General features: G+C 42.2%; 3 protein-coding genes across 13 annotated transcripts in view; 2 read left to right on the top strand and 1 right to left on the bottom strand.

Annotated features, from left to right (window-relative positions):
* fbxl17 (F-box and leucine-rich repeat protein 17) overlaps positions 1-10,308 on the bottom strand; it is a 189,484-nt gene extending 179,176 nt beyond the window's left edge. Inside the window, exons 1-6 of the mRNA XM_084024465.1 lie at positions 10,116-10,308; positions 7,787-8,295; positions 6,752-7,126; positions 6,474-6,596; positions 5,496-5,753; positions 5,163-5,294 (exon numbers count right to left, since the gene is read on the bottom strand). Coding sequence (XP_083880591.1) covers positions 5,163-5,294; positions 5,496-5,753; positions 6,474-6,596; positions 6,752-7,126; positions 7,787-8,275 — 1,377 coding nt within the window. The 5' untranslated portion in view covers positions 8,276-8,295; positions 10,116-10,308. The remainder of the gene's footprint in view (positions 1-5,162; positions 5,295-5,495; positions 5,754-6,473; positions 6,597-6,751; positions 7,127-7,786; positions 8,296-10,115) is intronic.
* Positions 10,309-10,940: 632 nt separating this feature from the next.
* prxl2c (peroxiredoxin like 2C) lies at positions 10,941-12,806 on the top strand. Of its 2 annotated transcripts, none has more exons than XM_084025909.1 (6): positions 10,941-11,169; positions 11,422-11,490; positions 11,579-11,632; positions 11,719-11,824; positions 11,905-12,039; positions 12,146-12,806. In XM_084025909.1, the coding sequence occupies exons 1-6, from the start codon at positions 10,987-10,989 to the stop codon at positions 12,274-12,276; spliced, it is 678 nt and encodes a 225-aa protein (XP_083882035.1). In that variant the 5' UTR covers positions 10,941-10,986; the 3' UTR covers positions 12,277-12,806. The 2 variants fall into 2 exon arrangements, with proteins under 2 accessions (XP_083882035.1, XP_083882036.1); XM_084025910.1 differs by having other exon boundaries at positions 11,905-12,015.
* A 284-nt stretch (positions 12,807-13,090) lies between these two features.
* Positions 13,091-24,997, top strand: cdc14b (cell division cycle 14B). Of its 10 annotated transcripts, none has more exons than XM_084025903.1 (16): positions 13,091-13,407; positions 14,304-14,369; positions 14,530-14,620; positions 15,141-15,216; positions 15,693-15,785; positions 15,863-15,939; positions 16,396-16,462; positions 16,548-16,698; positions 16,799-17,029; positions 17,202-17,340; positions 17,572-17,737; positions 17,880-17,977; positions 21,780-21,827; positions 21,920-22,039; positions 24,019-24,084; positions 24,236-24,997. In XM_084025903.1, exons 1-16 carry the CDS (start codon positions 13,299-13,301, stop codon positions 24,273-24,275), a joined length of 1,638 nt encoding a protein of 545 aa, XP_083882029.1. In that variant the 5' UTR covers positions 13,091-13,298; the 3' UTR covers positions 24,276-24,997. The 10 variants fall into 10 exon arrangements, 8 of the variants coding, with proteins under 8 accessions (XP_083882029.1, XP_083882028.1, XP_083882026.1 ...); XM_084025902.1 differs by having other exon boundaries at positions 13,092-13,407; positions 21,917-22,039; XM_084025900.1 differs by lacking the exon at positions 24,019-24,084 and adding an exon at positions 22,837-23,005 and having other exon boundaries at positions 13,092-13,407.
* Positions 24,998-25,003: the final 6 nt, after the last annotated feature.

Raw genomic sequence — 25,003 nt, forward strand, 5'->3', positions numbered from 1 at the left:
AAACATGCGAGCAAGGTGAAATATCGCCTTGGAGGCTCACATTTCCAAAAGTGCTTTCACTTTCTTGCCTCTTTCTTTCTCTCCTCTTTAAAACTTGTTTTGTTCTTGGGCAGACAAGGGAACATATCGACGATGTCTGTGTCTGAGTGCAGCCGGCTGTCCAAGTTAAAGTCAGAGCTCATTAATGCATCTGATTACTTTCCAGGCAAAGGCCGATCGGCAGCCACCCCAGACACACACACACACACACACACACACACACACACACACACACACACACACACACACACACACACACACACACACACACACACACACACACACACACACACACACACACACACACACACACACACACACACACACACACACAAATAGACGCACCGCGGCTTTTTGGGGACACAGATCGATACGGAGGCACTTCAAAAGAGCAATGAAGAGGAGGATATTGGAGAGAGGAATGTGCTGTTAGCTTAGACTACATACTGAGAATGTAAGCAGTGGTGCTGGTGAAAATAAAAAGTTTTAGAGAGGGTAATTCACATAGTTTATTCCTTAACAAACTCATATCATGTCCTTATTGTAATGAGTCAGCCCAGTTAGGCCTCCAACTAACAACTGATTGTCCTATTTCCTATAGAAAAACCCCAAGGTGAAACAGCTTGTTTTGTCTGGCCAGCAGTCAAAAGGTCCACTTACTCCTCAATTCTTATCGCATCACATTATATATGTTTACATCAGGAGAAGAAAAATGGAGAATGCTGACACTGAGAAGCTGGAACCATGTTTTTTTTTATTTATTTTTTTACACTTTTGCTTAAAGCGGTGCCCGATGTATTTTCACATACACATACATGGTTGTTTATGTTGAAGGTTACTTACGAAAAACACATTGTGTTCATCCTCAACGTCTAACAAACCATTTCTTTCCCCTTATAAAACATTTGCAGAAGTATTGAAATACTTGAAATTCTGCAGCATTGCCCCAGTGTGCAAGGGACACAAAGGTGATGGACAATAGACAGACAAAAGGAAAAACTAAAGTCTTCCTAATGACGTTTGAAAGCATGGAAATCCTAGATGGGAGCAGAGCTTTCTTCACTCTGACAGATGTAATCCAGTGGCAGTAACACTGGCTATATACATACAACATCTGACATTCAGCATCCTAAAGAGTCTAAACTCTATGAGGACTGGAGGGGATTAGGGAAATCTTGAAGAGGAGATGGACACGTGTGTGTGTGTGTGTGTGTGTGTGTGTGTGTGTGTGTGTGTGTGTGTGTGTGTGTGTGTTTGATCAGAGTGGTTCTATTTATCTCTAATTATAGTCAAATACGTGAACAAAGTTTCTAGAGGAGATTTCAGTGCAGCTGGTAGCTATTCAATTCATCCGCTTGCTTCCAGTGTTTTAACTAGGCCTCTGTGTGTTTTACTGTGTGTTGGTTTATGTCAAAAGGTCTATCCCATAATAACTGACAGCTATCATAATCCCTTCCTTTGTCTTTGCTCTCCCTCTAATTCGGCTAATTAAATCTACTCATGTCAATATACAATTTAATCTGCGATTATGTGAGACTGGAGCAGCGCAAATACTAGCAAATACCCGACTGCTGACACGCCGGACAGATAGCCAATCAGAATGGGAGATGAGGCCTCCTTCACTGACTTTGTCCAAGAAACACCATTCACTCGGACAGTTTGTCTTTTCTGGTGTTTCATGTCGTCCCACAGACAAACACATCCGAGGCCTAAGTGAGAGAGGTGGAAGCACTGCTGGTATGTGCAAAGTGGTAATTACACCTAAATTGAGGGCACATAGTAATCTATGTAAGGTCATCTCCAATTCCACTTACATTTCCACATTTTGGACTAATTAAAACTGTAAATAATCAGAGTTTGCTTGTGTCGGAGAGGGAGAGAGAAAGTGTGTGTGTGTGTGTGTGTGTGTGTGTGTGTGTGTGTGTGTGTGTGTGTGTGTGTGTGTGTGTGTGTGTGCGCATGTGTGTGTGCGCATGTGTGTGTGCGCATGTGTGTGTGTGCACGCACAGACACAATGAGATGAACCAGTGTAAGAATCTTCCTATCACATTGCAGGAAAATTAAATGCACACTCTCCACAAGTTTTTTTTTTTTTTAGAGAGAGGAAAAGAGAGTAGAAAAGTGCTTCCCCAGCAAAAATGTTTGTAGATTGCGATGTGCGTTTAATTGAAAGAACACTGGAGCAAAGTTACCGACATGGAAAGGTGGGAGACGAGAGGTTTTTGCAGCGTCTAGTTCGTCCACCAGTTGGTCTGTGAAACTGACAGTACTCAGTTAAACTTTCAGTGCTGCCTTCCCCCCCTACGGCAAATTGAAGTGAAAGGAGGAAAAGGGGAATTTGCTATTCTCAGAGCCTTTGCCCTTCGAGGTAGTGGAAGAGAGCAGAATATGAATGGGGGGAGGGGGTGGGGGGGCCGGGGTAGAGAAAAAAACACTTCAGAAGATGAAAACAAGCCTTGAAAGGCAACTGGTGCAATATAACCAACTCTGGCATAAATACTGGATGAACGTGGATAAAGAATGCAGGGTAGATGTTAAAAGGAGTGGGGCACAGAGACACCAGAGTCACCTGCTCCTCACAAAAACCCACTCTTAGCCCAGGGTTATCTGTTGCCCTGGGCTGATTTGGCCCCGGGCTACCAAGGGATGAATGAGCAAGCCTCGGTTTGTCAACTGTAAACAAAATTTGGAGACACTAGTCACTGCTGAAGACATCGTCAGAATTGCATTAGCAACTTTTCTCATTTGTTAAAAAAAAACAAAAAACAAAACCGGTGTGCCCTTCGGTATGATCATTTTTGTCCTTTAACTCGGTCTTTTGCAACTAAAGGAACAGAACGTGCATCGTAGCAGAATACCTAAGTTTACCCCACGAAAGGTCTCCAAAACTTTCCTTGACAGATGAGTTAGGAACATCAGCAGTTACTACTAATAATGTCAGTGCTATTTTCATAACACACACACACAGCTATTTAACCATCCACAGAGCCGAATATGGTCTTAACAGAGAAAATACCCTCCAGCATGGAACTGGAACTAAAACCACGACAACAAGAAGGGAAGGGAAAAAAAAGAAAAATATATTATGTGGGTGTGCACATGCACATGGCAAAAAAAAGAAAAAGGCAGAGGGCGAGTGAAAGACCACACAGAAACACCCTGCAGCAATTCAACTATTCAATTTTGGAGGAGAAAGAGAAGGGCAGATCACAGGGAGTGAAAGGCTCATCCTCATCTGTGATTGATTAGGAGAGACAGGAGAGGAGAGGAGAGGAGAGGAGAGGAGAGGAGAGGAGAGGAGACAAGGAGAGGAAGCAATGTAGCCTTAAAGAGCCTTTCACTTGTGTCCCATGACTGTTACAGCATGACTTATAGTGCGAGTTATAGCACATTAACAACCAAAAAGCCCCATCTCAGTCCTGGCTAAACTCATGTAGATGACTGAGGTTCAACATACACCCACACAATGGTCCCAGAACCTTCTTTTACCACGCTTCTTCAAACCCTTTTAGTTGGTCTATAAACACAAAATGTTGAGCCACCTTTTAAATCCGATATGTGACACAATATTTATAAACATTACATTAAAGACAACAGCCTGTGTAGTCACACATCCAAGTCTAAATGAGTACAAAAGTAAGATATGAACCAACATATTTTAGCCTTCAAGCATATTTTTGGATCCAACAGTGGCAACATATTCAGCCAAACTCATTTTGAGGCTGTAACTACCCACAAAGTAACAAAAACCTGTTTCTTTCTCTCCCCGAGAAGTAGGAGGAGGGAGCCTTAGTCTTTCAAGCTGTCATGGAGAATAAATGGCTTCTGTGCAAAAATGAAAGGTAAGTGTTTCTGGGTCGTCTTAATTCCTGCCAAATTTAATGACAATTTTAGGCCAAGCAACATGAGCGCCTGCACCGAACAATTCCCATATAAACTAAGCCCATTTCTCTCCCCCTTAATGACAGGAAGCTAAAATAACTGCCATGATCTCACAGCCTGAAAAATTACTGTTTGAAATTGATACTGCTGCGCACAAATGTTATCAGAAGCAATATTAATCTCTCACCTAGTGGTAATCGCTAATTTTATCTACTATTAAGTTGATGAATGGGGTTTTAACAAACTGAGCTATTGTTAACAACTTAAAGCAGACCAATTCATCAAGGTCATAATTATTCATGGACTGCAAAGAAATATTAGCAGGGAAAAGTGCAAGAGCATTAGTGAGAAAAGGACGATCTAAATAAAAGGGGTGAGAAAAAGACAAGCCAAATGACTAATTATGTTCTTTTTCTGTACCAGAATTAAATATTAAGTTACAAAGAGTCAATGGTAAAAGGCTATATTTGATCTTGACTTGGAGGAGATGTGCACAACTCAGCATTTGTGTCAGCAAGCTGCCACCTTAAAGAAAGCAGCTGGCAGACTGTGTTCCGAAATGGGAAAACAGCGACATCAAGTGGTGGCTTACAATAGTCTGGCACTTTCTTCTTTACCAAGGAATATGATGGGGACACGTGAAAAGCCAGACCAGCTGTCTGAAGACACTCCTTGATCATGATGTATGAAAACAAAACAAGCACTGGTATTGAGCTCATTAGTCAGCAAATATATGAATGCATCCACACATATTTGCATTCGCATAAACATGTGGGTGGTGTTGGTTTGATCCACACATATTCAAGCATTAATGAGTTGCAGTAGTTCCAAGAAAATATCAACCCCTTATTAAACTGCAAATGTATACGATAAGGACCTCCAAGGTCTGATTGGATCCTCACAAGACTGAGTCTGAAATGAATAAATCTGTATAGTAATGTCGATGTTGCTGGGCAAACCTTCAAGCTGAGAGTACAATTATTGGGAGAAGGTACATTGAGTACAATTTTGAGCCGTGTGTATGAATTCTTAGACCCCAACATCCAGGAAACCAACAGGGAGAGACCGGGCTACTGCTCTGACAATATGCTTTCAACCTAAAGAGAGCCTATATGAAATTAATGCAAACTTCACGTTGCCAAACAGTGACACAGAGGACACTTGGGCTCCTGTACAAGCAAAAACCTTGAAGCAAGCGGGGAATAAAAGCACAAATATGAGTCCAGGTGTGTGGGACTCACCAGTTTGTTCTCTTGCAGGTAGAGTCTCTGCAGTTTAGGGCATCCTTTAGCCAAGGCCACCATGCCATCATCTGTGATACTGTAGCACTGACCCAAGTGGATGTCCTTCAGCTCACTGCAGTGCTCCCCCAGCTGAAAGGCAAAAATGGACACATATATAGAGCATATGTTAGATTAAATACTAGAAATCTATTTGGAGCATTACTTCACTTTTCATTCGTGAATAGAAAACAACACACAGGGAAAAACATATCACTGACATGCAAAGATCTAGACATTGGAGATAGGAAGCTTTGGATTTCTTGTGTGTCTATTCTGGCTCTAAATGGATACCTTTTTTAGTGCTTCATCTGTCAGTTTGTCCTGGTTGCCCACATGCACCTTCACCAGCAGAGGGCAGTGTGTAGCCAAGGCAGACAGGGATATGTCGCCAAGCTGCTTGCAGCGGTAGGCAGTGTACTTCTGCAGGCCCGGACAGTGTGAAGCCAGGGAAGACACACCATGGTCATGGACCCCCCTGCAATCCGAGATGTTAATCTCGGTCACATTCTGCCTCCGAGAGGCTATTTTCACCAGGAGATCATCGTTTACCTATAGGGAACAGGCAGGGTAACAAAGGGAGAAATAAAAGTCAGTAGAAACATTACAAAAGTTAAGGACACTGTAGAAATGACATCATAGATTTGATCCTAAAGCCAGTGGTCCATCCTGTTGATTGTTGTTGCGAAAACACTACGGCCTCATCAAAGCCAGTGTTAGTGTAAGGAATAACATGCATCAATCTCCTTGAAAAAAGTCAAACACTGCTGCTTTGTCACGCCCCTTGGCATACCGATGCTCAAGGTATGTGGTACTCTTCAGCATCTGATACAAAGGACAGAGAACCGGTCCCCTGTCAATCTTTCTGCTGTGTGGTGCTGTATCAGACTGTGACAGGCCACAGCAGGATGGAGCTGTGTTCAATCAAAAGCCGCAGGTTTGTGAGGTGTGGATGTGTTTATTTGTGCTTTAGAACATAGGAAAAAAATCTGAAAATAAAATGTTCTTCGTCTTGCCAGCCCCTCCCTTTGTTAGATGACTAGCTGTACTCTCTCTCTCTACCACGTTCTCTTGCTCGCTCGTCTCTCTGAGCCAGAGATGAGGGGCAAATGAATGCTGTAATTACAAACAGTACCTGACAATGTGACTACATATTATATCTTTTACTCAATGTCTAATTTGTAAAATGTGTAAAAACTGAAAAGACCTGCACTGCTCTGCTAAAATGAAAGAATCATTACTGAAGACATTAGAGCCTATCTGTGTACTTACTTGTTGTAGGCCACTGAGGTCAATTTGCTTCCAGAACTGAAAGTCCAAACAGAGGTCCCTCCAGTACTTACAAACCAGGGAGGCACAAAGACAGCGCTCCTTCACGGTCAAGTGGGAGAACACCTGCCAGACGGCAAAAGAAGACAAATCTAATAAAGGCCATTTAATAAAAATTCATGCTGTGGCTGAGTTGTCATAGAATTCAGGATTTTTTCATTGTACGGAACCAAAATTAATTAAAGACAAAACACCAATTCAACTCATTTATGAGCTCTTACCTTAAGAAGGATGGAGGAAGGAAGGTGGTTGATACTCGAGTGATCAGCAGCGTCAGAATTTCTCGCCTGGAAGTCGTCGTAATGATGCAGGCAGCAGGGGGATGAGTCTGAACTGTGGGGCAAGTCAGCATGGAGACCCAACCCACAGCAGCCATCGGAGCGTGAGGAGGAAGAGGAGGAGGCGGAGGAAGAAGAAGCGGAGGGAAGTGGACAGAGGGGAAGGTGGCAGTGGCCAGTTTCAGAGTTCGAGGCGGCCTCTCCCCCACCTCCTCCGACTCCCCCGTTGTCCAGCCCTCCGTCAGGGGCAGCGAAGGCGCAGCGTGGCTGCTTACAGGGGGTGCACCTCTGCTCCTCTGAGCACTTCCTCTTACACACCTGCAGCCACAGACACACACAAATCAGCCGGTTGGAGTTGAGGCAGATTTCAGTGTTAAGCCTTACAACTCCCACATTATCAAACACTGAATGAAAACTTTACCTTGGAAACTCAATGAGAACAAAACAAATATAATAAAAAGGAAAAATCTAAAAAAAAAACTGAGTGTTAAGTTTGACTTGTGACTCCTGCAATTCTTTTACTGCATCTTGAGAACACAAAAAACCCATTGTGTGATGTTTTGCCTTCAAAACACTTGGACTTCTGTTGAAGCTGTGAGCTGATTCAAATTTGTCCTTTTTTTTCCACAAAAAATTGTGATTCATGAATCATACAGTGGACTGTCCTTATTCAATTAGAGTATTGGATACTAACTAATTTTAGTTTATTAATATGATATAATGTTCAATAGTCACTGTCGGAAATGTTTATCAGTAGGGTCAAGGATAATTTCCTCAAAAACTCTTTGGTCTTTTTTAGTGTGGTTTCTTCCACGACTGCATTCATCTGGTCAGGGACAATTTTGTTGGAAAAGAATTGTCTTGATTCCATGGCTACTTCCTGAAAATATTTTAGACAGCCCTATGAACCGTTAGCAGCAGCACATGGATGCATCTTCACCAGCTGCAACATTCGGTACTGTTGGTGCAGCTACCTACCATCTCAGTGAAGTCACCGGTGCAGCCAGGCACAGGTACAGGTATGGGCACGGACACAGACACCCCAGCGGTACGGAACAGCACCGGTGGTGGAATCAGTTTGGCAGGAACAGCAGATAAAAGACTCCTCCCTTGACCCTCCCAGATAGCCAGCTCCCGGGGTGACAACAGGAACTTGGAGCAGTCCTCGGGAGACGTGAGTGTTGTGTATCGCTCGGCGAGCTTCGAGGCAGCTGCTGCTCCGATGCCGACTCCACCCACACCGGGGACGCCGATTCCTGTGACGCTGTTGTGACGGCACAAACTGCCGTTGACGCCGGCCTCCAAATGGTCACTGTCGTCGTCGAGGCCGCTGCTGTTGCTGTGGACGATGAAGCAAAGCATGCAGGGCAGCTGCAGGAAACAGTTCCTCTTCTTCTTCTTCCTGTGGTGCAACTTGCGTGTCCTCTTCTTCAGGCGGTAACCATTTTTCGAGAGAAGATGGCCCATATAGATGATTCACGGAAACTCTAGAACAAACAGGAGTCAGTTCATTGATAAATATATTATTCAAATATATCTTAAAGACCTTGAAGATCACAGTAGTGCAGGACTGGGCATCATTGTTGGCATCGTACTGGTGTCAGGACAATACCTGCGTTTTGGTACCAACTAAAACATGGGGTTTTTTTCAGTATCTTACTCTTTAGAAAAATAAAACAATCATCTCAAAAATGTCAGTGTTAAATGCTGACCTACCACAAGCAACCACACAAAAACTGCTGACAGCACTACATGTCAATATTCCCCTATTAACACACACATTGACACACTGATGGCAGAGGCTTGGCCATACAATGTGCCATCTGCTCATCAGAGCACATTCACACACACACACACACACACACACACACACACACACACACACACACACACACACACACACACACACACACACACACACACACACATTCACACACTGATGGCTGAGCCTGGGGTTCAGTGCCTTGCCCAAGGACACTTTGACAAACAGAATGGAACTGCCAATTTTAGGATTAGGGGATGAGACGCTTTACCTCTGAGCCAGAAGTAAACAAGATCTGACAAAGCATTCGATGAACGTCCAGTACTTGACAGTTTTCCAACACTTGAAACCAATTAGGTCACAACACGAAAGCTCAAAATCAAGCCTTCCGTAGTTGTGTGATAAGAGAAAAGGTGTAGCTTCACATATTGGGAAAATATGCATTTACACAATAATTTAAAAACAATTATGTAATGTAGAAAAAGCTATTACTTTAACGTGATTATATTTAGTAGAGACTTGCGTCAACATGTACAGGGAAATGGATAAGTTCCCCTGCCAACAGTATCCTCTGGAATAATAAACAACAATAAAAATAAATAGATCTAATGTACATGCTAATACAATAGAGTATCCTCCTTAACTTCCCCTTGCTTTTGCTGGTTGAAACAAAGCAACTTGTCTATTTGCTTTCCCCCTGTGCAGTCATGTCAGTGACCTCGACGAAAAGTAACACAAAGAGTGATTTTCATGCTTAATAACATTGTAATTTCAGAGGCTGCCCACTTGATTTGCCTGACTCAGACGGCTGCAGCCTCATCCTTCCTCTATTATCTCGTATGGACAGCAGGAACACACGGCAGCCAATAACTCTGACTGTCCATATTGACATTTGAGTACTGTATTAAGATAGACCTGAGAGAAAATGAAACGTGAGCCTCCCCTTTAAGTGTCAGGGACAAATAAAGACAGATCTATATATATAGTGAAACAGCTGGGATCAATATACGATACCGGGGGGGAAAGACTGAAGGTAGTCAACTCCCGTCTTTGCACTTCGCCGTGTAGCCGAGTGCATCGCGACATCCTAGCTTCGCGATAGAATAAAGAGTCTAAAGCCTAAACCTACAAACTGCTAGCACGCTTTGTATTGGTATTTTGTGTGTTGTGAATGTATCGCTTGTCACGCGTTGAAAGCCCTGATTCCGTTGCCTACGTTACGGTTAGAGTACAAAATAGCATCACCTGGTTGCAGCCGAAACGAACGACAAGATGTAAACATTTAACAGGTGGTCATTTGTTTAGCATATACACACACAGTCCTCTTGACGTGACGGTGGTTGTGTTTTACCTGAAGTCGCGGTTTACGTCTAATATTAGCTCCGATTAAACGACATTCACATCATCGTTTAGAGGGGGAGAGAGAGAGAAAATGCACGGATCCGGTGCTAACCCAGTTCATCTTTCTGACAGGCTAGCTTTGCTCCATCACTAGATGCTAAGTTAGCTGTAGCCCCCCCTCAACCAACATGAAACATGTCTCACCACTTCACACGGCGCGCCCACACTCCGGAGACGGTGCTCGCATAATACTGCTATGCTGCACGGTCAAGAAGAGTGTGGACGAGTCCCGACAGGAGAGACACGGCGGCGAGGGGAGCTGTTACCGGGCTGGCGTTGTGTATATCCAAACAGTGGCAGCTCTGTGCTGCTGCTGCTGCTGCTGTTCTGGAGGACAACACTTCCGCACCGAGAGGGCAGCGCGAAGGAAGCCGACGAGGCCGATTCGTAATTCGCTATGAGGGCTGGATGAACCCGGCTGCTGTTAGGGCCTTGTGGAAGAAGTGAGGCCGAAACTAAGTATAAACCTATTCATTATCCGTCTAAGGGGCCCTGTATTAATGTCTGATATCAATACCGGATATAAATCAGCCGAGATATTGGTGCCTATTTCTAAATAAAGTTGAAGTCACCAATTTCAATGTTTCCTGTTTTAAATGTTTATTGAATTTACAATATTTTATATGGAAATACATGTAGGCATACTTCCAGTTCAAAATACCCCGTATTATGATAGCTTAAATATACACATAGATATAATTAACAAACAGTATGAATACGATTACAAAATGCAAATATATTAAATGAACTCCCATTACATAAGTGGTGAAATAATGGAAAAAAAATAACATCATAAAGACTTTCTGCATTACATTAAACTGAAGTGTGGAGGGAGAGGATCTAATGGAGGATGCTGTTGAGCTGCCTTGTGGGGAAGTCAGAATCCAGTGTTTTGCACACACACACACACACACGCAGCTCATGGGCGTGTAACTTTGCAGCCACCACCTCAAGACTAGACGGCAACTCCCAAAATAGCAATGCGAATTCGGGAAGCCTCGGGGGGAAAGAAAAAATGGCTGAAGCTGTTTCACCGATAACTCGACAAGTAACCAAAGAAAATGAGGAGTTCGGGACCCATTCTGTCGATTACCGCCTCGAAGACGTCGAAGACTGTTTAATTTACGACCGGAATGGAGTCTCTTTTCCGTTCAAGAAATTATATCAAGAGAGGAAAACGGTCATAATTTTCGTGCGGGTAGGGGAAAAACTTTGTTTGGCGAGATTACAGTTACCGTAGGTAGATATGAGCCTCCTAAAGGCATCACAGTAGGCAACAGGTGAGCATCAGCCTTGCTGGACACAGCGGCCCCAGCTACCCATGCTATGATGGCAGTGGAGAGATGCTGAAGGCAGAGGGTTTAACAAATAGGTGCAGGATGAGTTTAAAAAAGTAATTTAATCTTGTATTTCTATAACCTATTAATGTGTTAGCGCATGTCCTCTGCAGAATTTCTTGTGCTACAGCTGTAAAGAATATGTGGAAGATTTAAGCAAAATACCCAGAGAAGCACTGGAGGTAAATCCTGATCTGTATTTACAAATTTGACATGCAATTCAGGGGTTATTGATTCTGTAAACTCCTCAATGGATTTGCTTTGTTGCAGGATGCTGACATTAGACTGGTGGTGGTTGGTCAGTCTGCTCATCATCATATAGAGGTCATTCATTCAGTGGTCCTTGAATGCATCATTTCAACTTGTGACACCTGCTCCTTTCATGCTGATTCAGTTTTCGATCTCTATAGCCATTCTGCTCACTGACGGGGTATCCTTATGAAATGTACGTCGACCCGGAGAGGTGCATCTATCACAAGCTTGGGATGAAGAGAGAGGAGACATTTACAGACTCAGGTATACAATAACAGTATGAGGGCATCATTTTGGCGTATTCTCACATGTAATGAATTTTATGTGTATGTTTATGTACATAGCCCGCCCTAGTCCCCACGTGAAGTCTGGTCTCTTTATGGGCCAGATGAAGAGTATATGGAGGGCCATGACGAGCCCTGTGTTCGACTTCCAGGGGGACCTGCATCAACAAGGTGGAGCCATCGTTTTGGGACCAGGTCATCTTTCCTGTCTCTTTACTTTTCCTTGTATCACTGCTCTAGCTGAAGGTCTCTTTCTGCCTCCTCTGTGTTATATCTCATTCATTCTTTCTTCTCTCCACAGGCTCTCACGTTCATTTTTCCCATTTCGACACGAACCGCCTTGACCACATGCCCATTAACTGGCTCCTGCAGCATGCTGGAGTTCAACAGACTCTGGACTTCAGCAATGAGCCAAAGATCGTCCACGTGTAGCCAGCTGGACTGCCTGAAAGCCTGTCTTCCCAGATCACAGTTATTATCACACATGCAGGGCTGTAAACGTGTTGCTCGTTCAGTTAGCCTTCATCACCATTCCGCACTGACAAATTGCTATAGGAAAAGAGTTTGGGCAACATCATGCTCCGTAACAAATATTCCCTGTGTTTCTGAGTCTATTGATTTCATATCTGTACTGGTAGCTGTCTTACCAAAATCTTGGATGGGCCTGAAACAAAATTGTGTTGAAAGTTCATCCTTGATCATTGTAACGACTACTGAATATTAAGTCAAAGTCTCCTTACTTACTCACATCTCATGGGCTGATGAAGGTGAAGGTTAAAAGCCTGTTGTGTAAAGGCATGAGTGATATGTGACTGAGTGTGTAAGAGGCATATGAATGCATTAGCCTGCTGATTTTCATCTGTAATTTCTGCCTTTTTCTATCAGTTATATTACTATGTGTTATGTGTTGTCATTCTGTTTTCATACTTAGATGGTTGTATGGTTAATATTTATGAATGCAACTGGTGCACTGATGTTATTGATTGGCCTTGTGTCCTTTTTATACCCACTTTCCTTATATATAAGTAAAGTTTAATTGTAATTTTTTTTTTGCTGCATTTGTGTGTCAAACCATCCACAATACACATAAATGCACATGAATCAAATCCTGATTTAATCTATTCAGCACCCAGGACTACATTCCCCACGTTACAGCTGCTGCAGATGAACAGTGGCGGTGGGGGCGCTGGACAAATCGAAATCCTGATACGTCATGCAGGGGGGATTCAGAAAGCAGAAACCTGCCCCTGCTCGCAGACGTCACCGCCACCGGAGAAGCTGGGGTGGACAGCGATACTTCGGTTGACACATACACAACACGGACACGCAGTTTTCACATCGGCGGAGCATGCCATAACAAGATAACAACGAAACGGCGACGCGCCGCCACACCGCGAAGCGAAGAGGGGTGTCTGCTGCATCGGGAGTGTCCGCCGTGCAGCCCCGAGGACGAGATGAAGCGCAAGAGCGAGAGGAGACGAGGCGAGTCGAGGAAAAAGCGCTGTGCGGCTCACAACAGCTCAGAGGCGGAGCCAAACTCGGATATTTACACCGAGATAACAGGTAAGGGGGTCTAGAGGGTCCGCAGGAGGAACCCTGTCAACTTTCTGCCTACTTAACGAATTATGCGGACGCACATGCATGCACTGCGTGTCGTTTTAAATGAGCAAGTCAAGATTTGTTTTCCTTTTCAGCTTTTAGGGTAATATGGCGACACCGTCTGTCCTATTCATCAATTCACTGGGTTTCGTGCCGTTTTAACAGTATGTGCGCAAAATACACAGCAGTTCACTTTTGCGCTGGTATTTTATTTTTGTTTAACTGCAGGAATTAACACCACAACTTTGTCTGCATCATCTCGTTTTGTGGATTGTGTGTGAGAAATTTAGTAACCAGCCAACTGTCAGTGTCGTCCACGCAAATTTCCACGTCTTCCATGGCGTTTTTCCTGGTTCTTCAACATCCTTGGCGCAGCTCAAATCTGAGAGAGGGCGGTTCGTCGAAGTGTAACTCGCGAATTCGATTGGCCGAGGGATCGCCCTAGCAACCGCTTGGGCAACGTTCCCGGGACCTATCGCGTGTCCTATGTGGAGAACTTTAAACAGAATCGGGCGGGGTAGACCGCGACTGACGGGTTGTTCCTCCAATCACGTAGCGACCCTGATCTTTCGCGACCAATAGCGTCCCGCGGAACAGCATAGAGGCGGAGTTGGGCGGACCTATTTTTTAGCAGAGTGCGCACTTGCACTCGAAGCTCTCCTTCCCTCTTCGTCTGTTAACTTTCTTCTCCCGGAGTTTGGCGGACGCGAACTATTTTTTCTAACATCTAGATTTTGATATTTTAAACTCATTGCCTAACTTACTTTTTAAACTCTACGCAACAACAGGGCAAGTTTTACTCACTAAGCGCATGTCCTCGTGAAGAAAATCAACCTTGTACGTTTCTCTCCAAAAAACAGTCATGTTCAAATCTGTGGGCAGGATCGCCGTAGAGGATATTTCAAGATGCGTTGAGTTTGTCACGGGTAAGTTGCAAAAAAAGGCATTAAAGAAGTAGCCTTGGCACACTAAGAGGATGCTTGTGATTTGGGGGAAAATGTTGGACAACAGAAGTTTGTGTGCATGACAAAAGCAAGTAACTGGCTCTTTATGTTGTCGCCCTACCCCCACCCCACCTTCCTACAGATCAACTGTATTTCGCCATACTAAAGCAAAAGATCAAGACCACGGCCGAGCGACACTGTTTCTGCATAGATGATGAGCTGGCATACGAGAAGTAAGTTTTGAAGGTTATTTTGCATGCAATAAAAGACATTTAAATGGAACATACAGTGATTATAGCTAGCTTTAATCGCAAAAGTTAGCTAGTAGTTAGTAAGTATGATGTTACTCATCATATTCAGATTTGTTTTTTCCCCTGCAAATTTCACACCACTACTGATTAAATACAGGATGTAAGTATTGTGGTACACTGCTTTTTTGATTAAAGAGGTAATTACCATCCAAATAACCATAAAAAATGAAAGGCGAATAAAAGCAACTTTTAACAACTGTTTAAATGGGCTCTTGTTGGATTGGCATTAGGAGAGGATGTGGGCAACATTGGCTTAATGCCTGTCCTAGAAGAAAATACTTACTCTATGCAGCTTTTTGGCTCACTCAAACACAAAATGCCTCCAAATATAATCTTTTACTCTGTCAGTGTTTTTACTGTTTCACTCTGAGGTGGATTCTATACAGCGTTGCATTAAAAATAGCCGTTGTGACACACTTTTTCTTCTTCTCCCCCCTCTCAGCTTCTATGCGGACTTTGGTCCCCTTAACCTGGCCATGCTTTATCGCTTCTGTTGCAAGCTGACAAAGAAGCTCAAGGTAGAGTAAACTCACTGTCCTTAATTGTACTGCCTGCAGGAGAGAATGGGAGGCCAGGCCAATCAATATCTGGTTGGCAACACCAAGTAGTGCACCAGTCAGTAATTCATGTCAACTTTTAAGTTAAAATTGATATCCCTGGTCTGTGTCACTGCTGTTCCAGTTTCTCTGGATTTGGCACATTTCAAGGCTGTCGGGCACTGATTCAGCTGACGTTTGGACAGACACTTCTCTGCACCTCTAGTGCATACGTGTCTTATGTGATATTGCCCAAACTGCTTTTGGCTTCCAACTGTGGTCATTTGCATTCACCCCACATCCTATGTAGAGAGTAATTTCACGTAGTCTTACGTGAGAAATTCCCATTTTTGTTCAGCCACTGTAGACTATAATGTCTACATATACTACTATTACAACTTATAAGAAAATAAAAAAAATCACATCTTGATTGACATTGCTATTAATGTATTTGCCAGGCTGCAACGCTCTCGAGGAAGAAGATAATATTTTACACCTGTGGAGATCAGAAGAAACAAGCCAACGCTGCCTACCTAATTGGCGCATATGCAGTAAGAATTACACAGAACATGTGAAATTATATTGGTAACACGAGAGGCTCCTGCTGATTAAACGCTTGTATTTTAAGGTAATGAATCTAGACATGATGCCAGAGGAGGCCTACAGTCTGCTGGTGTCAAGGAATTCAACATATATTCCATTCAGGTAACCATTCACTATTACCCTATGTATTTCACATTTCTTATTTCAAGCAGCTAAGAACGACTGCAGTTTGTTTGGACAGTATGGTCATTTGTAATAGTCACATGAAATATTTAACTTTGTGAAGACAATTTTCAAAGACAAACAGCTGAGTTTAACTTGTTAAAAAAAAAAAACTTTAAAAATATTACAGCAGGTACTATCAAAAACAAATCGCAACATATATTTTTTTCCCGTAACGACTTATGTCATCTTAATGTGACCATAACATGGTGAAATAAAATAAGTGTTAAGAGAAGATAGAGAACCAGATATAAGGAGGGAGGGACATGGAAAGCATTTGAGTGAAGGATATGTGAGAAACTGTATCCTTCCCAGAGAAATATATTATGCTATATTAAAAAAAGATCTCTAGTATGTTGTGCAGATAAAGACTGTCTGTACATTTTGTGTTCTTAGAGATGCTTCATTTGGAACCTGCATGTACAATCTGAACATCCTAGACTGCCTTCGTGGTGTTCACAAGGTATGTCATTTTAAGATGGATTTACCTTTCTTCCTTGCTGTGTCACGCTCCTAATGACATTAAGTCCCTCTCAACCATTTACCAGGCTCTGCAGTACGGCTGGCTCGACTTCTCCAACTTCGATGTGGAAGAGTATGAGCACTATGAGAGAGCAGAAAATGGAGACTTAAACTGGATCATTCCAGGGAAGTTCCTTGCCTTCAGTGGGCCTCATCCAAAAAGCAAAATAGAGAATGGTAAGTAAAGTTTCTAATTTAACTTTGACAAACTACATCCAACGTCATTTCAACAGCTTCTAGAACTTGCATGAGAATCTTTTCCCCCCTCTTACCTTAGGGTACCCTTTACACGCTCCCGAGGCCTACATCCCTTACTTCAGGAATCACAACATCACCACCGTCATCAGACTCAACAAGAAGATGTATGATGCCAGGCGTTTCACAGAATCTGGCTTTGAGCACCACGATCTGTTCTTTGTGGACGGGAGTACGCCAAACGATGCCATTGTCAGGAAGTTCCTCAACATCTGCGAGAACGCAGAAGGGGCCATTGCTGTCCACTGCAAAGGTAAGATTCCCACATTCACACTGCAAGGTAGTTGATGGGTCAAACTGTTCTGCACAATTGGAGTTGGTGCAAGACATTTCTATGCGTTTGTATAGACTGTGCTCAGCATCCTGTTTTTTTGCACAATTTAATGCCTTCAAACTCTTTTGCCTCTTTTTGTGTGCCTTTTTAGCTGGTCTGGGGAGGACTGGCACTCTGATTGGCTGTTATATGATGAAACATTACTGCCTGAGTGCTGCAGAAGCCATTGCTTGGATACGGATCTGCCGACCTGGGTCCATCATTGGACCTCAGCAGAACTTTGTTGAAGAGTAGGTGTTCACTGAAGCAGAATTTAAAAAATGTCTTTGGTTAACAATTATATATTTGTCCTGAATATTATAAGCAACAGCCAGAGCTATATCCGTAGGTATTTAAATCATATATGATGGACAACTGAGCTGCCTCTTCAAATCAGTGAAATCTGCTGAGAAGTCTTAACAGTGGTGGTTTGGCAGGAAAAGTGAGTTTGTTTTGTCATTTGTTGACATTTTGTACACCAGTAAGCAGAACAGTCTGTGGGCAGAGGGAGATGTTTTCCGGGAGAAGATGCTTAATGAACGTGAGAATGGCAAGGTGGCCGTAACCAGGATCCTGTCTGGTGTGGATGACATAACAATCAACGGGAGCAACAAGAACAGGTCACCCAAGAAAGAAGAAATGGACCGGGTGAGCTTTGAAAAGACTCTGTTCTGACCACAGTCTTTGCAGCAGTATTTTTGAAAGTGCTTTCGTTAGCAGAAAAAAAGACTGTATTGAACCACAAGGACACACTGCTTTGTCTATTAATAGCCCTTTCTTTGTTTTACAGTATAATGATGATGAGGAGAGAAATGGCCTTACACAAGGTGATAAGCTGCGGGCACTAAAAAGCAAGAGGCAGGCCAGATCGTCGTCCGGTTCACTATCGTAAGTACCCAAGCAGCCCACAAGTCTCACCATGCATCACATCAGGCAGACATGTTGTCAATCTCTTGGATCATTACACATATACAGTGTAAGTGTTTTTCAAATCATAAGTACCTTTTATGATAAGGAATTCATAAAAAAAATAGGAAGTGACCTTGTAGGATTTTTGTTTAGGACATTGCTCTGTGTTGGACATTTCTCATTTTCTTTGATGAGCTTTCTCCTTTCCTCAGTGTTTTCAGGGTGGTCAGCTGTCCTTTAATGGCAGGTTTTAGGCATGGTCAATCTGTGGGGGCTGCTCTCCCCTACTGCTCCAATGGCAATTTCATCCTAATATCGTCATTTATTTTTAAGTTATGGAATCAGTCAGTACCCCTGTAATATTTCAATAACTCAAGTTTCTGTGGCCTCCTGGCTCTTTTGATTTAAATGTCATCACATGCAGATCAAGTTGTAATACGAAGCGTCCCATGTTCATTTATAATCAGTGAGTGATGAGGACGAACAGTAAGTCGGAGGAGTTGTAGGTCATATATTAGAGTGAGCGATTAAGTTGATCAGAGGAGTGGATTGGAGCTGTCTGATGCACGACCTTCCAGGAAAATCGTTTTGTTGAGGTCTGGATTTAGAAAGGCACAAAAGATGTGGAAGTTAAGTTAGTTTTACTGAAGGATTGGTAATCTGTAAATTGTTTTGGTTAAAGACCTATAAATCAATATAGAGCTCTCTAGTTGCTAGGTGGTCATATCACGTCATTGAGGTAAAATTTGATTAGCATTTTCCAATTTAAAAAAAAATTATTTAACAGATAATAAAGAATAACTAGTGTATTAGAGTGATGTTTCAGCAGGGAAAAAGAAATTAAATGGTACCACAAATTAAAGTCCACAAAATGTTGTGGCCAATAAAAGTCATTGTGATATTGTGGTCATTTTGTTCAATCATTCAGCACAGCTGGACAACTGTAGCATGTGACACTCCAGCTCTATGGAAGCATTGCAGCCCAACAGGAGATGCTAAGTTCTGATGCTAACCCCCTCCATAATATCTGAACAGGAAGGACCCTAGTGGATTGTCTTTGGTCTCCCTGCTGTCCCCCATCTAAATATAGTCCACATCCTTTGTGCCCATGTAAATCTAGCTGAGGAAGGTCGGACGTCAGCATGGCTGAGGATGGTTGACTGGCCTCTGCCAACGTACCCATGTGGCTTTGGCTTTTGTTGTCCCATGTCAGGCAGGTGGTAGTGTTCTGCTGCAGCCTCATCGGCACGGTGTGGCCGATGTGTTGCCTGCCGTTCAAAAGATAGCTGAGAGAGGCAGAGAGAGTGGGAGAGAGGATGTGAGGTTTTGTATGATGGAGGTAAGTGCATGTCACTTCTTTTAAGCTGACATCCTCTTCCTGTAGAAACGGTTGCTATGCCAGTGAATGGTATGGCTGATTTTGAAGTTTGTTTTTTTTCTCCCCCCCTTTCTTTTCTGTCTTTCTTTGGATTACTAGAAAGTGTGAAGTGGATATGCACTTACATTTACACGCCTTTCATTATCTGCCTCCCATGGACACACTGAGCTGATCTGCTTTTGATATCGAGGCTTATCCAAGATATCCCGAGTTACAGTAAAGCTCTCAAGTTGAGCCTGCTCTGCTTGTTAAAAATGGCACCAATTATTCAACTAATCACAGATTTACACAAGATCTGGATTAGTTGAAATTAAATGTTTTAGTACTTGGCTTGCACTACTCACTTGGCACGTCTCAAGAAAAAAACGTTAGTAAGGGAAACTTGGTCTTCGTTCTGATCTGCAGTAGGTGCTTCCTTATTGTTTGATACATTAGCTAACTTGCCTGCTCAACCATTACATCTGTAGGCAATTTTGGGGGAAATTACCAGCAGTACTTTTGGTGTTGGAGCGATCCTGAGGTGTTTTTACATGTGTAATCGGCGGGTTTAAAAGGCATTGTTGGGATGGTAAATTCTTCCTGATCCTCACTATAATGCAGGTTAACATCGTATGTGAGCTTCTGAGGAGGTAGTGGGATGAAAATGGGTTTTTATCTGTTCTCAGAGTTGAGGCAGAAGGGAGATCTGTTCGCTCTGCAGACCCTTTGCCTTTTCCGTGTATCGAACATCCAGCTGAAGTTGACCATCTGGCTCCACTGTTTGTTTTCTTATGTAACACTGAAGTGCATGTCGACTTCCAGTGGCGATTTAAAATGACTGTTGTATGAAAACGTTCTTTTCTGCCTTTTCAAGCATGGCAACAGGCATGGACATGCATGTGTGGACATGTTCGATCAGTGTTTGTGTCTAACATGTAATTAATGTTGGGCCGAGTCCACTGTCAATTGCCTGTTTTTCCATTGCTTTTGTGACTGGATCAGTGTACACATACCACTACTCCTTCGAGTGTCTGTATCTGCCTGTGTCTTTTTTAAATGCTCTCTGTGGAACAAAATTTGATAATGGATACTTAAATATTTTACAATTTTTAGACATTATGATTAAAATAATAGTGATGGACTGACATATTGTCAATCAATATTTGCTCATCCCAGATAGAGCTACCAAAGTGTATTTTGGCAGGAATTGCTGTCCATTAAGTGCTACTTTAATCTATGCTCTGGGTCTATTTTTGAGTATGCAATAATTCTTTTTTTATTTATTTATTTTTTTAATTGGGATATACATTTCAGTAAAGTTTAGTACCAACAATGTAATCTTATCTTGTTTATCTATTGTTGTTTCAACTGTCAAATTACCTGCAATATGACATACTATATATATTTGTCCTAATTTATAAATAATCAACTTCAAATTGGTCGGGTCCTAATTATAAAGCAAACTGCTAACGCATCAGGGCAAGCAAAGAACAAATATTTGCTGACTGGCACTGCTGGATGCAAGGCTCTTTGAAAGGTATTTCATCTAATCCAGTCCCAGCGGAAAAGCAGAACATCAGAGGCTTTTTTGTCCTGCCAGGACATCTCTTGTATCTCCTTCCTTTTTTTCCCCCTATTTTTCCGTTTGCTCTTGTTGGATTTGTCCTCCTTTCAGATGGCTGGTAGCCATGCTGCTCTCCTCCCTGTGTAGCCTTGCCCTGTGGTGGATTGTGTATGGCTTCCCTTCTTCCATCCTGCATTTCTGTATAGACGGGTTAGGATTTCAATGAGTTCTACCGCCCGTCAGCCCCCCAAAAACCTGTCCTGCCCCCTTCTGGAGCTCTAACTGAGAATGCTGTAAGTGAGCCCCCAGTCTCTCTCTTTTTTTCTTTTTATTCTTAATTCCCCACCCAAATCAGAAATTTGTTCAAAATCATCCTCTTATTACTTTATTCTTTGTGCAAGCACAGTAAACTTCAAGCTGATGAGCTAAGCCAGTTTTATAAATATCAGCTGTTCCTGTCTGGTCATTGTCACCATATTATGTACATTATGATTTTGTGCTACTGTTTCCATCACTCTGTCATTTTAAACATCATGCTTTGCTGGTTCTTGTGTTGACCAGGGTGCAAACTGTTAAAATTAAACCCTGCCAGACAGTTCAGCCTTGTTGAAAATGATAATTTTGTGAAAAAGAAAATCAAGTCCCTCTTTAGTTAGGTTAGTGCCACCCCCTGGCTTCTTCTGGTATTACTTGGCTTTACTAATCCTTCTTGGCTGCTGAGGCTGCAATAATGATGAACTAACACTATTAAGATTTTTAAAACCTTCTTGCCCATCTCCATACTTTTCTCCCCTGCCAACACTGTCCTGCCGTTGAACGTTTAACCACATTTTTACTGTCATGTTCTTGTGTTTTCACAGACAGGAAGAGAATAAGATTCACACCAGGTCGTCATCACAGTCCCTAAGGTAATGTTTGCCATGTTTACAGCAACATGCATACCTATGCTCTGACATACATGACTCAGACTATTGAATGGCATTTGTCTCCTCTGCAGCAGGGTCATATTGCAGCCCAGTGTGCAGGGCTGTAAGGCCAGCAGCAACCCCCCTCTGTCTGACCAATCAGACAGCAGGAAGAGGACCAGAACCTCACTGCCAGCCAATGGAGTCGGAGGAAGGTCAGTAGCTGCATTTGAGTAGTGCAAGTGTCAACAACTGACACAACTGCTAAGCACTGAAGTAGCATTTGCACTGTCAACAATTTTCATCATAAACATAAGGAACATTTCTGCATGTATTGCATTGAACAAACACTATCAAAAGACTACAAGTCACAATAGACTATAAAACTGAAAAGCATTCCTTATGCTTTAAAAAAAAATGTAAAACACCAAGTATTAAGTTAGTTCCACTATGGCTGTATGTATGCCTTGTGGTAGTTTTATCCCATTCTGCTTTTGCACGTAAAAGCAGTGGGGATAATGAGTTGGCCTCTGCTCTGCCAAAAGGTGACATGTTTGCATGCCTTGTTTTACTCTAAATGAGACAATACTTTATTAAATGAACATTATGCATTATTGAAAGCTTGAAACTATTAATTTAGACCTTGAACTCAAATTTACTGAGCTAATAAATCAAGTGACTTCTTTTTGCATCCGGAGGAGTCGCCCCCTGGTGGCAAAGAATTCAAGTTTAAGGCACTTTTAAGGGATTTGGCTTCCCTTTTCAGACCCTGCCTGCTTTCAAATGTATTGATCCTAGTTGAGCCCATTTTGAGTTACGTTTGTTTAGTCATTTTGTACTTAAAATACTGCAAATTATCCAGGACTGTGATGTATTGATGCAATATCTAATACATGAAATTGTGTTTTTGTTAAGTTAAATGCAAAATTGACACACAGTTGAAAAGTAACCGGTAGGCTATAGCCACTCGAGGGTTTTTGATTAAATTAACGGCTTCCCTTCTCTCTGCCAGCTCTCTGTACCACACCAGACTGGTCAGGTCCCTAGGCAACTTGCATGTAGTGGCTGGCGACAGAGACCCAATGTGTTGGGAGCCATGTGGCAGTCATAGAGACACAGCCAGTGCCACAGCCAACACAGGCACTCTCATCAACTTAAACATGGCACAGGTCCACCTGCAGGCAAGCTCCCACAGTCATATTTTCATGTTCAATTTTTTTTTTAAAGACATCTCTATGCTGTCCAAAACGGGAAAGTCATATTTGAATGGTTTCTCTCCAGTTTTGGCAGCCATGGGATGATCAGATCCTTTCATTAGCGCCTGTGTAATTTCAGCTCAGCTCTTCCTCTTTCTCCTCTTAATGCTGGTAATCACCTGATGTCCATAGGCTGGGATGCACCAACACGGATTCAATGTTTAAACAACAAATTGTGATAGCTACAAGTTGTTTATATCAGATGTTTAGCAAATTTAGAAATTAGCAGGATTCTATTTAGATCTCACTTGAACCATTTTGATCTGACAGTTGGGATGTTTCACATGAATATAGAACTGTGACTTTGATGTAGAAAGAAAAATAACATTTCCTTGAAGAAGGATTATAATCAGACAAATGTTCTCATTAACTTCCTGCTGAATCATGGAAACGTCTGCCATAAGTCAGTTGGTCAGAATAAATCGTATTAACAGTGGAGTAAACCAATCACGTTAGTCCAGACATGAAATTTAACAAAATCAGAACTTTAATTCTAATTTAATTAAGTCTGGGTTTTTAATAACTCTTGCTATTGTGCAGCTATGATTCCTAGATAGTTGACCAAACTGGTTGTCTGTGGTCTTAAATCAAATCATGTTGATGCAACCCAGCCACGGTTCCTCTTTTCCTCAGCTGTTTGCCTGACATTGTTCCAGACTGGTTAGTATATCTGACCCTGTTAATGTACCACTGTCAGGTTGCCAAATGAAATTCCACCAGCCTCAGTCTCCCTGCTGCTTCTTTCAATAGCTTTTCCTCGCATGTTCTCTTAAGAACAGCAGGTTTCCTCCTGTGATTGGCTATAGCTTCTCTGGACTCTGCTCACTGTGTTTTCTGCCTCTGAACTGTTATCAGCACTCTATCCATGTCCAAGACCTTTACTGGTTCTAATCTGTAACGTTTCTCTTTCCCTGTCCTTCATATTTCTTACACAACAGACACACTGTCTCCAGAGGACGTAAAGCTTGTAGCTCTTTGCAATCAATTCGATTTTCCAGGCTATGGTATCTATCTCTGCTTCCATTTTTTTTTTTTTTTTTTTTTTACCACATTTTAATGTCTAATTCATTTGCAAAAATATTGATTATATGAATGAAATGTCATTGAATGGCGCAATGCAAATCTATTAAAACACTGATTTTGTGTTTCCTTTAGTCACTCCATACCCAAAGCTAGAGCTCCCCTACTTCGGTGAGCCTGCGGATCTGGAAATCCTGAGGAACTTTACATGAAATAAAACTTCTATACAGCTGTACTACTCTTTCAATAGATTTTTAAGTTTGAGAAAAAGGTCTGAACAAATTTTAACCAAATTGATGTGACATGTAAATCATTTGTAGATAGTTTGATTAATTTTTACCCATAATGCACTTTGTTTTTTTAATATTTTTATCAAAGCACCATGAATCATACCGACAGTTTTAAACGTTGCCTGGTTGTTCCTACTTAATGAAGCATGCAGTAGTAAACGTCAGACAGACGTGAATCCAAGAGAGATCCTCAAAATCGAACACTGTGCAGCAGATATTCTGGTTTCTAAAATGGGGCACAACATTTGACCTGGCCAGGAGTTTGGTCTAACATGCTACATGACGCAAATTGCTTTGCCTGGATGTAGTTGAAACATGAGTCCAGCACAAGATACAGTACTGTGCCCATGTGTACCCCGATTCTCAATATCTGGCTTGGCATTCATTTGTGAAACTGTTCAGCTACTGTATTCCAAGACTGTAAATATGTCATCAACATTTGATATACTCTGTATTTTTTAAATATTTTGTACTATGTTTGAATCATGCTATGGAATAAGTCAGTGGTCCTAATGGGGCCCATGTCTAACTCATTCATAATCCACCGAAGACATTATCTTGAAGCACATAGAATCAGACTTTTTAAATAAAAATATACTCCCAAGTATGTAGC

Source organism: Eutrigla gurnardus (assembly GCF_963514095.1).
Source record: "Eutrigla gurnardus genome assembly, chromosome: 13".
In the NCBI taxonomy this organism is placed as follows: domain Eukaryota; kingdom Metazoa; phylum Chordata; class Actinopteri; order Perciformes; family Triglidae; genus Eutrigla; species Eutrigla gurnardus.

Excerpts from the sequence above, each read along its gene's own strand:
- prxl2c (XM_084025909.1), top strand. The coding sequence starts at position 10,987 with ATGGCTGAAGCTGTTTCACCGATAACTCGACAAGTAACCAAAGAAAAT. Across the intron at positions 11,491-11,578 it reads TACCCAGAGAAGCACTGGAG|GATGCTGACATTAGACTGGT; the intron begins GTAAATCCTGAT and ends GCTTTGTTGCAG. Across the intron at positions 11,825-11,904 it reads GGAGACATTTACAGACTCAG|CCCGCCCTAGTCCCCACGTG; the intron begins GTATACAATAAC and ends TTATGTACATAG.
- cdc14b (XM_084025898.1), top strand. The coding sequence starts at position 13,299 with ATGAAGCGCAAGAGCGAGAGGAGACGAGGCGAGTCGAGGAAAAAGCGC. Across the intron at positions 17,030-17,201 it reads CATTGCTGTCCACTGCAAAG|CTGGTCTGGGGAGGACTGGC; the intron begins GTAAGATTCCCA and ends GTGCCTTTTTAG. Across the intron at positions 22,040-22,836 it reads GCCAATGGAGTCGGAGGAAG|CTCTCTGTACCACACCAGAC; the intron begins GTCAGTAGCTGC and ends TCTCTCTGCCAG.